This window comes from Mustela erminea, chromosome 11 (genome assembly GCF_009829155.1).
Source record: "Mustela erminea isolate mMusErm1 chromosome 11, mMusErm1.Pri, whole genome shotgun sequence".
NCBI classification, from domain to species: domain Eukaryota; kingdom Metazoa; phylum Chordata; class Mammalia; order Carnivora; family Mustelidae; genus Mustela; species Mustela erminea.
The window spans coordinates 106,602,720-106,616,312 of record NC_045624.1 but is presented as its reverse complement, the minus strand read 5'-3'; the positions used below and the strand labels follow the sequence as shown (position 1 = coordinate 106,616,312).

At 46.0% G+C, this 13,593-nt stretch overlaps 2 protein-coding genes across 3 annotated transcripts in view; both read right to left on the bottom strand.

Moving 5' to 3' along the window:
* Positions 1 to 1,830, bottom strand: part of LOC116569104 (amphiphysin) — a 241,968-nt gene extending 240,138 nt beyond the window's left edge. For both annotated transcript variants that reach the window (XM_032305109.1, XM_032305111.1), the window contains exon 1: positions 1,409 to 1,830. In XM_032305109.1, the coding sequence (XP_032161000.1) occupies positions 1,409 to 1,477 (69 nt within the window). In that variant the 5' untranslated portion in view covers positions 1,478 to 1,830. The remainder of the gene's footprint in view (positions 1 to 1,408) is intronic.
* Positions 1,831 to 8,157: 6,327 nt separating this feature from the next.
* LOC116568802 lies at positions 8,158 to 9,235 on the bottom strand. Its single transcript, XM_032304435.1, has 2 exons — positions 9,045 to 9,235; positions 8,158 to 8,958 (listed from the first exon to the last, which is right to left on the bottom strand). Exons 1-2 carry the CDS (start codon positions 9,233 to 9,235, stop codon positions 8,250 to 8,252), a joined length of 900 nt encoding a protein of 299 aa, XP_032160326.1. The 3' UTR covers positions 8,158 to 8,249.
* Between the last annotated feature and the right edge of the window lie 4,358 nt (positions 9,236 to 13,593).

The following is a 13,593-nucleotide window of genomic DNA, read 5'->3' as shown; positions in this document are numbered from 1 at the left end:
ACCCTGGCTACTTCCTGAACAAGTAAGCAGGAACTGGAAGAGGGCAAGAAACCTTGCTAATTCAGCTACTGAAGGAGCGCAGAGGAGGCTCACGTTAGTTCAGGATGAGCTTGGGTAGATATTAAAAGAAATACAATCCTCTTACTGCACTGAGTGTGCATGTGTGGAGGGAGGGACTTGAGGCAGCCACAGAGCCTCTGGGCCTGGGGATTGGCAAAGGATCAGTGCCCCCTTCTGCTTAGTTCCTAGACATCTGTGGCAACTGGGGAGCAGCCTGAATCAGGGTCTGAAAAGGGAAATTCACTGTCATTTTGAGCACGGCGGCAAATATGACTTCCAGTAAAACAGGAAAACACTAGACACCCAGAATCCCAGAAACGGAAAATACTGCCACATGAAAGAGAACACAGTTCGGCTGATACAAACCAGGGGCTCAAAGAGCAGTGCTCATTTTCAAGTACAATGCTTAAGCTACCGTGTGAATGTCCTTTCGCTGGAGACACAAATGAAGACCCAGTGCTGGCAAGGTCTTGATGACAAGCGCCCAATGTCTGGTACAAGACCTCAACTGCTCAGCGCTGTGCGTGGTGTAAACCTGGGATTCATTTGTGCCTAGCTCTGGGAGAAAAAAATAAATTACTGAGGGTTCAATCTGCCGAGGAGCCTGTAACACACTAGGAAACCCAACCTGTACATGCAATACGGATCTTTTCTTTTTTAATGCAATAAAACGCCTTCCTCTGTGCACAAATGTGCAGAAAAGAACTGTAAGGTTGGGGTCATATTTATTTTTGACCTTCCAGAGGACACTGGCGTCAAAAGGGGCACCCACTGAGAGAGACCCAAAGAAGGACAACAGAAAATGGAAAGAAGTGTGTATCTAGATGTCTATTTGGAACTCCTGAATTCACTCGACAGCACCGTACTAAAGCCACTGGTTTTCCGTGATGATCCGTTTCGATCCATACAGCTTCTGAGAGTAGCTTCTGCGCTACCCCAGCAGTTTCTGCTGCGCCCGGGTCCCCAGGAAACCCCGCGGGGAGGACCGCTGCCGCAATCTCCCCGACCCGCGGGCCAGCCGGGGGCGAGGCGGCCGCGGGCAGGGAGATGCGCTGGGCTCCGGGGCAGGCAGCCGGGGAGCCGCCGCACCTGCCACCGCTCGCGCCCGCGGCCGCCCGGGAGAGCCGCGGGCCGTGAGGCGGGCGAGCGTGCGGGGAGACTCGGACGGACCGCGCGCCCCGACGCTCCCGCCTCCCCGCCCTTGGCCGCCTCGCCGCAGCAGCAGAGGCGCCGCGCAGGGCGTCCCCGCACCCCCGGCCCCGGCCCCCGGCTGGGCCTCCAGCGCGGCCCCAGCCCGCTCGGCCCTCGCCGCCGCGCCCCCGCCACCTGCCCAGCCGCCCGCTCTGACCTTTTCCTGCGCTCGGTTGAGTCGCTTCTGCACGTTCTTAGCGAAGATGCCCGTCTTGATGTCGGCCATGGCTGCGGGTCCAGGAGGCTGCGGGGAGCGGAGCGGGCGGCGGGCTGGCGGCGGCGAGGACCAGCGGGAGAAGAGGAGGAGGAGGAGGAGGGGGAGGAGAGGGAGAGGAGGAGAAAGAGGAGCGGGAGGGACAGCGAGGAGCGGCGGAGGAGCGCCAGGAGGGGTGAGGGAGGGGCTCAGCGCCGCTACCAGCTTAAAGCGACAGAGCGGAGGCGGGGCGCGCGGGGCCTAGAGGCGGGACCCGGCCGAGCAGCGAGAAGAGGAGAGGGAAGGAGCCCGAAGTCAAAATGCCCACTGCAGTGGAGGAGGGGGTGGGGAGGAGGAAGAGGACGACGCCAAGCAGCAGTTCCAGGGCCCTGAGGCAGCTCCGGAGCTCTATAAAGGCGGAGTTTGTGCTGGGGGAGACTGAGAGGGGCCCCTTTCTTTCCGGGTGGGGGAGGCGTGGGGGAGGGGAGCGGGAAGGCGAAAGCCAGGGTTGGAGGTGCTCTGGCTGGAGGGTGGATGGGCCGTCCAGAGAGTGCAGCCTTCCCCATCTGCGTGTTCCAGAACGGTGGGCCTCGCCCCTCCCCTCAGGAGGCTCACAGACCAACGGAGGAAAGCGGGCTGGGAAACCAAGTCAGCTCAGGGGTTAGAGCTACAGTAGAGAGGGAAACCAGTGCGCACACTTGTTCAAACGTTAAGACAAGATTTGGGGTCGGAGGCAGGGAGGTTGCATGTTGAGAAGGGTCAGTCCCTTTAAGCAAAAGGTTGTGCTTTGGTGATCTGTGTAATTGCTGCCTGGAGCCTGTACCTTGGCACGGAGACTTCCCCAGAAGTGTTTCCTGGCAGAATTAGGTCCTTTACCGCCTCACTTGAACATTGCAAGACCCAGGTCTCTTACCTGTTGCTTCTTGCAAACAAAGATTCACCCTCCCCGGCTCATTGATCAGAAATAAGAATAATAGGGGTACCTTTGCCGTATACCTCACCCAGAGCTCTTGAAGACCCTGACCAACAGCGAAACTACCCGTATTCAGTTCTCTTCTGAGAGTATGAACCTGTAAGGCAGGTGGCCCAGCAAGCAGGTCAGAGGTCAAATCAGGCACCTGAATCCTGTAAGTCCAAATGAGTATCCCACTGCACCTGTGAAGCAGACTGTTCCATGTGTTGCCCCCCGACACACCATGAACTACCCCTTGATACTCATTGCGAAGTCCCCTCACCTTGATACTACAGTGGCACCGTGACTGGTTTTTGCCAATAAGATACTGTGGAAGGACACTGGGCCAGTTGCAGCCTAAGCCTTGAGAAACCAGGAAGGCGTGGCACCCTGAGGGAACCTGTGCCACCAAGGAGAATGTTCAGCAACCCTGATATGAAAAGCCCCTTAGAGAGGCCACGGGGTAGCGGGGAAACCCCAGCAGACCCACTACCTCAATGTAGCCCTGCAAACAATCATCAGTAAGATGACCAGAAGAATCACCCAGCTGATCCCTTCACAGTGCAGATTGGTGAGTAAACAAAAAGAGGGGTTTTAAGCCTCTCACTTTTGCAGTGGTGTTTTACTGAAAGACCCAGTCTATTCACCTGACTCTTATTTCCTTAGGATGACTGTTTATCCCAGTTTGCCTGGGATAAGTCAGAAAGTCCTGGGTAAACCCAGAAGAGTCAGTCACCCTACTTCCAACATCCCAAGTAAACAGAAGTTTACTTCAGAGGGAAGTAAAGAGAATATTCCTCTCTTGGTCAACATTCCATAGAAAAGACTGCCCAGAAGCCAGGAATTGAATCAGTTTTCTAAAACAGTGGCCTTCAGAACCTCAGCTGTGCCCTGAGTTCTTGCTGTGAGGATACAAGTCGTAGAATGCTGGAATACACCAGAATGTTCTGAAGCATATCTGTCCATGGTCACTTTTGTACTATGAGTCCCAAAGCCTCCTCTGCTCCCATTCTGGGCCTGGTTAATCTTCCCTTGCAGACATCACTGGCCTCTTTCTACCAAGCAAGGGACAGAGTTCCAAGCAGTAGGTTTACTTTTCCTCTGCTTACTTAGGTCCCAAGCCATGAGTTCCCACGGCACCAGCCTTTGTCCCTCCTTGCCGTTATTCCCCCACCAATTTTTGGCACACAGCAAATGTCTTGAACTAAAATTGCAAATGGCGAGCTTTTCTCACCATTGAGATGCCCAAATCTAGGTCTGTAATGTGGGCGGAACTAGGAAGCTTGTCATTTCTTGATAATTCGATTTGGAAGACATGCTGAGCATGTTACAAAGTTGTTATGCGCCAACTTATCAAATCATTTCCCTCCAGCTGAGAGGTAAAATGGTATCCATTTTCATGTTGTCACATGGGTTATTCTAGCCAGCCTGGAAAACTGAGGAAGCACGTTGGCTACTACTTAGTAGGTGCTTTGTAAATATTGTTGAAAAGAAATGCATGCATATATGAGACTAGATCTTGAGCATCCGTTCTTAGCTATTTATTCTCCTATTTCTGCAATAATGCTACTGGATTGAGTGTAAGGGGGACCCCAACAACAATGATTTTTTTAAGTATTGTTCTGCCATGGAGTAGAGGCTTTTTTCCTACCCAAATATGAAATCTTATGCAGGATCCAAATATAATAATCAGGTAGATCCCTCTCTGGTCGTGGAGGGTAAGAGGTACCCAGAGCCCCCCTTTAGGCTAGACTTTATTCCCTGCATCTGTCTCTAAGGAAGATCTTCAGCTCTGCGGGCCTCCCTGCACTCAGCAGAAGTCCGTCTGCAGGACAAGTGATTTCAGAGGCACCTTCCACCTCCAGAGTTATAAGACCCCTACTTTTGTGTGCATTTTCTTCATCCCCAACACGACTGGGCCCACACGCCAACATTCCTTGCTTGCTTGATTATGTTTCTTCCTCCTAGTTCCTGCCCATTTTTCTCCCCAGTCGAGGAAAAAGGAGCTTCATGCCATTCTATGTAGATTCCACCATGAATTAGGAATAACCTCAATTTTTTTCCCCATGTTGAGGTCAGTCTTAGGTGTCAAGTTGTATGTAACATTCATTCAGGTAAGTTTCACAGAAAGTATCCTGACTCCAACTCCAAATCTTCATCGAAGACAGGCAGAATTCCTCATTTATTTTTAGCTTCCAGTTTACCTCTTTTCCTCCTAAATTGCACTTCAGATTGGTTGACAAGTCAAAAATGAATTATGATAAATTTTGATAATTTGGAATAGGCCCAGAATTATTAGTGTTACCGCAGAACTCATTTTCCATATTTTTTAATGGCACAGAGATTTATCCTTGCCTATCTTGTAAGTCCAATTAGACCCTTAAGGAGACTTTTAAATCCATTTTTATATGTCTTGCTCTTTGCAAGCATTTATTAGAGTTGTGATACATGCCTACATATTCTAATTAGCCACAAAATCTTTGTGTTCCTATATCCAATGAAGGAGGCATTCATTTCCCTTCAACATTTAGTGGAGCCTAACTGGAATTTTGGCCCCAACCAAATCAGGAGTAGTTGTTATACTTCAGAGACTAAGAAGCAATTTTATTTTCTCACAAAGGTTAAACTAGCAGTGAAAGGAGGATGTCGTGTAAAATGATACATACTTTGACCAATTATCTTGTACATTTCAAGTGAAAACATTCAAATGTGGATTCATAATCAACTCCTCAAATTAGGCCAATTATTTACATTTTAGTGCCAATGCATTTTTACTAAATTTTGCTTCTTCTATTCCTAATATAACCAGGTCTAAAAATACAACCTCCTCACTACATTAATAATGCATCACTAATGCATCCCAAAATACTAAATAGGCGGGAAGAGCTTTGTTTTTCATACAGCCATTGGCCACTAAGAAAAACAATGACATTGTATTAAATTGCCTAATAACTGTAACGTGTTTTGACACCGTGTTTGATGCTTTTTTTTTTTGCAAAGTAGATGCAAAACAACTCCCATATCCCAAACAAATGGCTAGAACATCACTTAATCGCTTACAAGCCAATAGAGTGGTCAGAGACCAAAACAAAATGGAAATTCTAATTAGCTGCAACTCTTTCTGAAGAAAGGGACAAATTCCTGCAAATATTTTAAGCTATTTTCTATCCACAAATAAGCTATAAAAATTCCATGTGCAGTGTGGGTATGAGCACTTCTGTCTGGGTGACCAAGAGCCCCCTCCTAATAACTTCAAGAACTAGATTATTTTATCAGGAATTTTTCAGCTTGAACAACCTCAGCTTTGTAGCTGTGATGCACTTCAAAACCTCTTAACAAATACTTAGTTTTATCCTGTATTGGCAGAGACCTTTTTGGTTCAAGGAACTTTGTTTTGGTTAAATGTGCCCATATTTGTATTTTAGAATATAACTATCCAGATGTGCCTGCCTTTGTGTGGCCGCCCCACCATCCTTACCTGGTTCTCTGTTATACTCCTATCTCCAAGGTGGCTCCTAGAGCTGGGGCCACCATCACAGTAGAGGTCCTACCTTGGATCATTATTGTTCTTGGATCCCCACATTGTCCACAATGTCTCTGCACTGTAAGACTGCACATCAGCCCAAACCTTTACCTAAGGGGTCCAATCCAAGGAAGCCTATCCTAGGGATCGTGTTCTCCCAAACATCTGCCTGCCTACTCCCTTGCATTAGAGTCTCTAGGGGCCGCGTGACCTCCTACCTGTTCTCATGTCTCAAAATCCCCTCACTCCATCTCTCTTCTGTAAAGGCCCCCAACATGTAGTTGTTCCAAGCCAAGGAATCAGGTAGGTTGGGTGGAGATGGTAGAAATAGTTCCTGTACATATTACTTTCAGTGTTATTGCTGTAGTTCAACATTATTGGGCTTAAACAGGCTTCAGTTAGTGAGTCTAAGACATAATACATCATGGATTCAATTTAGTCTCTGCGATATTGTGATTTATAATAAGAAATATTATGTTTGGTTCTTGTCCTTGTTCCTGGCACAGACCTCCTAAAATCCTTGGAGTTTCTCAAGTGGTTAGAGCAAAAAAAGGTATCTGGTTATTCAAAAGCAAACCCCTTTAAACAACACTTGGATGTGTGTTAATGAGGCAGCTTTGGGAAAACTATGAGGATGAAGGCTGTTTGTCAAGATACCCGTGTGATTAGAGGATTAAAATGTTCTACCCCTCCCTCAGTCCCACAAACCCCCCTCCCCTCCTAGGAAGGGGAGATTGAGTTCAGTCACCTCTGGCCAGTGATTTAATCATTCAGGTCTACGTCATGAAGCCTCCATAAAAACCCAAAAGGACTAGATCCAGAGAACTTCTGGGTTGTTGAACACGTGGAGATGCTGCACACCCCTTCCCACATACTTTGCCCTATGCATTTCTTCCATCTGGCTATTCCTGTGTTATATCCTTTTATAATAAACCAGCAATCTAGTAAATAAAATGTTCCTCCGAGTTCTGTGAGATGTTCTAGCAAATTGTTTGAATCCAAGGAGAGGGATGTGGGAACCTCTGGTCGATAATCAGTTGGTCAGAAGCACGGGTAACAATCTGGACTTACAGTTGGTGTCTGATAGGGGAAGGTAGTCCTTGTGGGACTGAACCCTTAATCTGGGAGATGTGATGCTAACTCTAGGTAGATGGTGTCAGGACTGCACTGAATTGTAGGACACCCAGCGGTATTGCAGAATTGCATGGCACGGAAACCCCTGAGCTTTCCCCTGATTTGGTGGCCAGAAGTATTGAGAGTAGAGAAAAAACATACTGGAGGCATTTTTTCTTTATAATTCTCACAAAAGATAAAGTCATAACCTCTGGGACCTATGAATATGACCTTATTTAGAAATAGGGTCTTTACAGTTGTAACTAACCTGTAAGTTGAGATGAGGTCCTACTGAGGTTAGGTGGACCTTCAGTCCAGTATAACTAGTATTTATGTTGCAGGGTTCCTGCCTCATGAATTAAAGAATGAATCTCATGGACAAAAGGGTAAAGCAAAGTGAAATTTATTAAAAAGAGAGAGCAGAAAAGAAGAGCTCTCTAGAGGGAAAGAGGTCCCGGATATGTTGCCACTGAGGACTTTTATGGTCAGTCTTTCATAGAAAACTGACCAAGGAACTATTTACTGAGTTCTTTGTAAATATCTTGTCTATAAGACTTAAGGCAAACAAGGTTGTTTATAAATGTTATGAAAAGTGCCTTATCTATATTTAGAACAAACAAGGTAGATCTGTTATGCTCCCTTCTCTCTGGTTAATATCTTGTCTGTAACATTATTCCACGCCTGGGATTTCTGGGCTTGCCTCCCTAAGCCCCCTACCTTTTCCTCCTGACCTAGTCTGCCTGTCCTGTACTCGTTTTTACAAATAAAGGATAAGTATTACAGACTCATACACTGACCTTGTGCAGGCAGATAGAGGGAAGACGGGAGCAGAGACTGAAACCCACACCCACAAGCCAGGAACCCTGAGGACTGCCAGCAAACACAGAAGCCAGGAGACAGAGCATGGCCTGTTTACACCCTGGTTGTGGACATCTAGCCTCCAAACTGAGAGAACATATTTCTCTGCTTTCAAGGCCCACATTGGGTTATTTTGTTAGAGCAGGCCCCGGAAACAAAGACAGAATCCAGCCTCTCTCTTCCTAGCAGAGCAGATCTGAGAAAAAATTGCATCCCCTGTTAGGGTCTGTGATCAAAGGAATGAGACTGATACAAAGCTAAGGTCAAACAAAACTTTATTTTGCGCCAAGCATCAAGAATCAAACTGACCAGTCAGGGCTATCTCTTACGAAAAGGTGAGGATGATGTTCCCGACAAGGTCACTCCCAAGAAGGCTGCTCTGGACGAGGCTGCTCTAGATGAGGCTGCTCCGCAGATGAGGCCGCTCCATGATCGGAGCCGCTCCCAAGAAGAGGCCACTCCCAAGATGAGGCCGCTGCTCCATGAGGTTGCTCCCCAGACAGGGCCGCTCCCAAGAAGAGGCAATTCTGGACAAGACCGCTTCCCGGACGAGGCCTCTCCCGACGTCGAAGAGGCAACAATGACAGCGATGATGACAAGGAGGACAACCCGGATGACACAGACTCTGCTCCCCACAATACCACTCTGACAAGGCTGCCACCCAGAGGAAGCCACCGCTGCGGACAAGGCCGCTCTGGCTCAGGCATTTTGCGGCAAGGCTGCTGGCGGCTAGGGGCCGTTGGCATCTCTGGGCCACTGGCGTCTCGGGACTGCTGGCATCCAGGGGCTGCAGGCATCAGGACCGCTGACCGCTGGGGTGGACTGCTGGTGTCTCGGCACCACTGACGTCTAGGGGCTGCAGGCGTGGGGACCGCTGACCACTGGACTGCTGGACCACTCTTATCTCGGGACCGCTGACCGCTGGGCCACTGGACCACTGGAGTCTCAGGGCCGCAGGCATCGAGGGACCGCTGACAGCTGGACCGCTGGTGTCTGGGCAGCTCGGGGCTGCTGGAAGCTGCACGCGGCTGAAGGCTGCAGGTGGCTCGGGGCCACCAGAGGCGGGGCCTCAGGCGGCTTGAAGCTGCAGGTGGCTCGGGACCCCTGGTGGCTGGAGGCTGCAGGTGGCGGCTCAGGGCCGCTGGAGGCGGGGCCGCAGGCGGCTGGAAGCTGCAGGCGGCTGGAAGCTGCAGGCGGCTGGAGGCTGCAGGCGCAGGGACCGCCGGTGGTGGGACCGCTCGCGGCGGTTATAGCTCCTCCACTCCGCCGACTTTTCGCTCCCGTCGACTCTTCTCTTGCTTCCGTCGACTCTCCTGCTCCCATGCAGCTCTCCTCCTGCTCCCATGCAGCTCTCCTCCTGCTCTGCTAGCCTCGCAGCAACCTTTATGCAGTTGGTTGAGTCCGACCCCTATACAGGTGGCCAATAGGATCTCAATCCACCCTAGTGGATATACACCGATTGGACATCTCCACCTGGCCTGCCCCACCCCTACATCGGGATCCACAAGCAAGTTCCTCTGGGAGGGGCAGGCCCTTACACCCCCAGTCCAAATAACTGACAAACAGATTTCCAAAAACAAGATTTTCATTAGTTGGAACAGTCTGTGTTCATCTGTTGCTTTCTTCTGAAACAATGTATTTTTATAAGTGTATGATTTGTCCTTATTTTCCTTAGAGCATTGAGCTGTGAGAGGCGGGAGGAGGAAGCAAGGTTGGCAGAAGAGGAAGTCCAGTGGCCAGGTGAGCCTGACAAAAGCTTGACCAATCTGGGAGGGACTCTGTTGTGACCACTGCCCTTAGTCCCTATCTGTGTTTGAGGGCTAGGCCATTACAGCCCTGCTCACCGGTCCCTGGAGAAGGGTGGCCCTAGGAGGGGTTGAACTGGGACCAGGAATCTCTGCCCAGAGACTGGGCTCCCTCAGAGAGGGGCAGCCAGCCTTCTCAAAGGGGAATCTCGGCAGCAGACCCCTCTCCTGCTCTCTGTGCTTCAGGTGTAGAGTTCCTTGCACAGACAAGGTACATGTTCTTCAGTCTCTCCAAAATATTGCTTTCTGTTCCTTCACCTTCCCTGGGAGTTGGATGGCATCTTACTATCTTGGTCATCCTCCTAGGTGCACAGATGTTTACATTTAAACACAGCCCATTTGTCCCTGAGGAAGTTACAGTCCTCTCTGTTGTCAGGTTTCTCCACAATATAGCTACTATTTTCCCACTTGTGATAAATAAGAAACTTGTAGGGAGACCATACAAGTGTCCTATCTATTGTAAAACTCTCCCTCCCTCAGGTTGGCATGCATGACAATTCTTGCCTAAATCTGTCTTTGCTAAAGTGATTTTTCAAGGTGATTCTCTAATTGAATCAGTGTTACTGTGTTTATTAATCAGCATTCTACTCTGTGGAAGAGCTGTCCCTTTTCCCCCACATATTTATTAATTTATTATCTATGGTCACTATGGACCCATGGATTCGTGATTTATTCACTTTATTATTGTTCTTATTCACCTTCTGCCCAAATTATCCCAGACTTGGCCAGTGAAAGGTCTTCCACTTTTTCTTACATGGCCTCATCATTCTTTTCGCACGTCCTTCTTTCCTGGCACAATAAGATGTTTCATGCTCCTCTCATGTTTTTCCTGCTCCAGCCTCTGAGGAAGTCATTTCTCCATGAACTTCTGGTTCCTTTCTGTGGAGAATTGTATTTAGAAACGAATTTCTGGGCTCAGGCTCTGCTCATAGCCCCTGAGTGTCTGAGTGTCATTGAAATAATAAATTTATACCAATACCCCTAATTTGGATCCAACCTAAGTCTTTGCTTGCCTCCCCCATTCCATATTTTTTATCTGTATCCCCTATCTTCCACATTGTTCTGGTTCCCCAAAACTTCACTAGAGTCCCTCATTTGCCGAATTCCACAATACCCACAAAATAATCCTCAAATCACTACAATAATTAAACCTACTGAAAAGGGTCAAGATTTGTTTACCAACTTGGGGTACTGGCATAAAGACAGACATACAGAAAAATAGAATAGAAGAAAGAGCCCAGAAATAAACCTTCACATGTATGGTCATATGATTTTCAAGATGAGTGACAAAGCCATACAATGAAGAAAGGACATTGTTTTCAACAAATGGTGCTGGGGAAACTGGGTATTGATATGCAAATAAATGAAGTTAGACTCCTACCTTGTACTATGTACCAAATGGACCAAAGGTCTAAATGCAAGACCTAAAACTAGAACACTTTTATAAGAAAATATAAGAAGAAAGTTTTATGATATTGAGTTTGGCAATGATTTCTTGGATATCTTGATAAAATCATGGATGACAAAATTAGGTAAATTGGACTACACAAAATTAAATGCTTTTGTGCATCAAAAGAAGCAAAAGAAACAACATAGTCAAAAGGTAAACCATGGAATCAATGAAAATATTTGTTTACTATATATCTGATAAGGGATTAATGTCCAGAATATATAAAGAACTTTAAATTAAGAACAAAACCAAACAACCTGATTAAAAATGGACAAAGAACTTGAATAGACATTTCTCCAAAGAAGATATACCCATGGTCAATAAGCACATGAAAAGATGTTCAGTATCACTCATCATCAGGAAAATGTAAATCAAAACCACAATGAAATACCACTTTATACCCATTAGGATGGGTATACTATCAAAAATAGAAAATAATTGTTGGCAAGGATGTGGAGAAATTGGAACCCTTGTGCACTGCTGGTGGGAATGTAAAATGATATAGCCTCTGTGGAAAACAATGGTACTTTGAAAAATTAATAATAGAATTATTATATGACCCAGCATTTCTGGGTCATATAATATATATATCCATTTCTGGATATATACCCCACCTCCAATTAAAGCAAGGTCTCTAAGAGATATTTGTACATCCATGTTCACGGCAGCATTATTCATAATAGACAAGAAGTAAAAGCGACTTGTGTCCATTGACTAATGGATAAACAGATACAGGGCATGCATACAACAAAGTTTGATTCAGACTTATAAAAAAAAGAAATACTGATGCATGCTACAACATAGATAAGTCTTGAGGACATAATGCCAAGTAAAACAAGCTTTTCACAAAAGAACAAATACCATATGATTCCACTCATATGAAGTACCTAGAATAGTCAAATTTCATAGGGACAGAAAATAGAACAGTGGTGCCAGGGCACCTGGGTATCTCAGTGGATTAAGCATCCAACTCTTAATTTGGGCTCAGATCATGATCTTGAGTTGTGAGATCAAGTCCCATGTGGGGCTTTGCAGTGACCCTGGTTAAGATTCTCTCCCTCTTTCTCCCCTGCCATTCCCCCATTGACCACATGTTCACCAGCATGCTTGCTCTCTCTCTCTCTCTCTCTTAAAACAAACAAGCAAACAAGAAAATAGAACAGTGGTATCTATAACTGGGGGCAGTGGGGATTTGCTGTTTAATGAAGGGAGTTCTGCAGGTGGATAGTGGTGATGATTGCCCAACACTATGGATGTACTTAATGCAACACAACTACACAGTTAAAAACGGTTAAAAGGATAAATTGTATGCTATGTATATGTTACCACAACGAAAAAAGGAAAACTCCCTCAGGCAAATCACTTTAGTCATTGGAAATTGTCAGGCTCATTTGTTACTGTTTTCATTTAGTTTGAGATTTTCTCTCATTCTTGTTAATATTATTAGATACTAGAACATTAATATGAATTCAGAGGTCAAAATTGTAGAGAAAGGTATACTCAGGGAAGGTCTCTCCTTTCCCTATCCCTACAACCCCTTCATCTCCATTGCTCTGTGTGGACAATTTCATTAGTTTTTGTGTTGTCATTCTTGTACTTATTTTTTCAAAATTACACAGATATAAGAGTGCCTGGGTGGTTCAGTTGTTTAAGCGTCTGCCTTCCGCTCATGTCATGATCTGGGGGTCCTGGGTTCAAGCTCTGCATCCGGCTCCCTGTTCAGCAGAGAGCCTGCTTCTGCCTCTCCTTCTGCCCCTGCTACCCCCCTGCTCGTGCTTTCTCTCTCAAATAAACAAATACTTTTAAAAATTATACAGTTTTAATACAAAATTAAAATGATAAATATACATATTTAATTTTCTTTTACTTCTTATAAAAAGAGGTAACATGCTACCTGTACTCTTTTGCATTTTTAACTTAAAATATATTCTCAAAATTATTGCTTTCCAATTCATAGACATTTTCTTCCTCTTTCTTACCAGTTTATATACTCCATAGTATGTATTTGCCACAGCTTATTTAACCAACAATTGTGGTCCTGATTTGTCTTGATGCTCAAATTATCCCAGATTTAGCCTGTGAAAGCAGTCTCCTATATTTGAGAATTTGAGTAATTTGCGATGTTTTGTCATTACAAATAGTGATGCAATGAATAACTTTGCATATATATTTTCATGTTGTTCAAAGTGTATCTTCAGGATGAATTCCTAGAAGGAAATCTAAAAGCCAAAGAATGCATACATATGTAGTTTTGTTCAGTATTGTCAAATTATTTTCCATGATACTGTACTTTTTTTCATTCCAGTCAGCAAGGTATAAAAGTGCCTGTCTCTCCACAGTCTTGCTAATTTACCAAGCCTTTGGGTTTTTGTCAGTCTGAAGGCTGAGGAAAAAACTGAAAGAATTGTAAAGCTGAAGCAAATGAAAGATTATTTCCCAAATATCTCT

What these genes read in the sequence shown, in the direction of transcription:
- LOC116568802 (XM_032304435.1), bottom strand. Translation starts at nt 9,235, where the DNA reads ATGGGAGCAGGAGGAGAGCTGCATGGGAGCAGGAGAGTCGACGGAAGC. An exon ending in GCAGCTTCCAGCCGCCTGCG is followed by an intron (nt 8,959 to 9,044) that starts GCCCCGCCTCCA and finishes AAGCCGCCTGAG; the next exon opens with GCCCCGCCTCTGGTGGCCCC.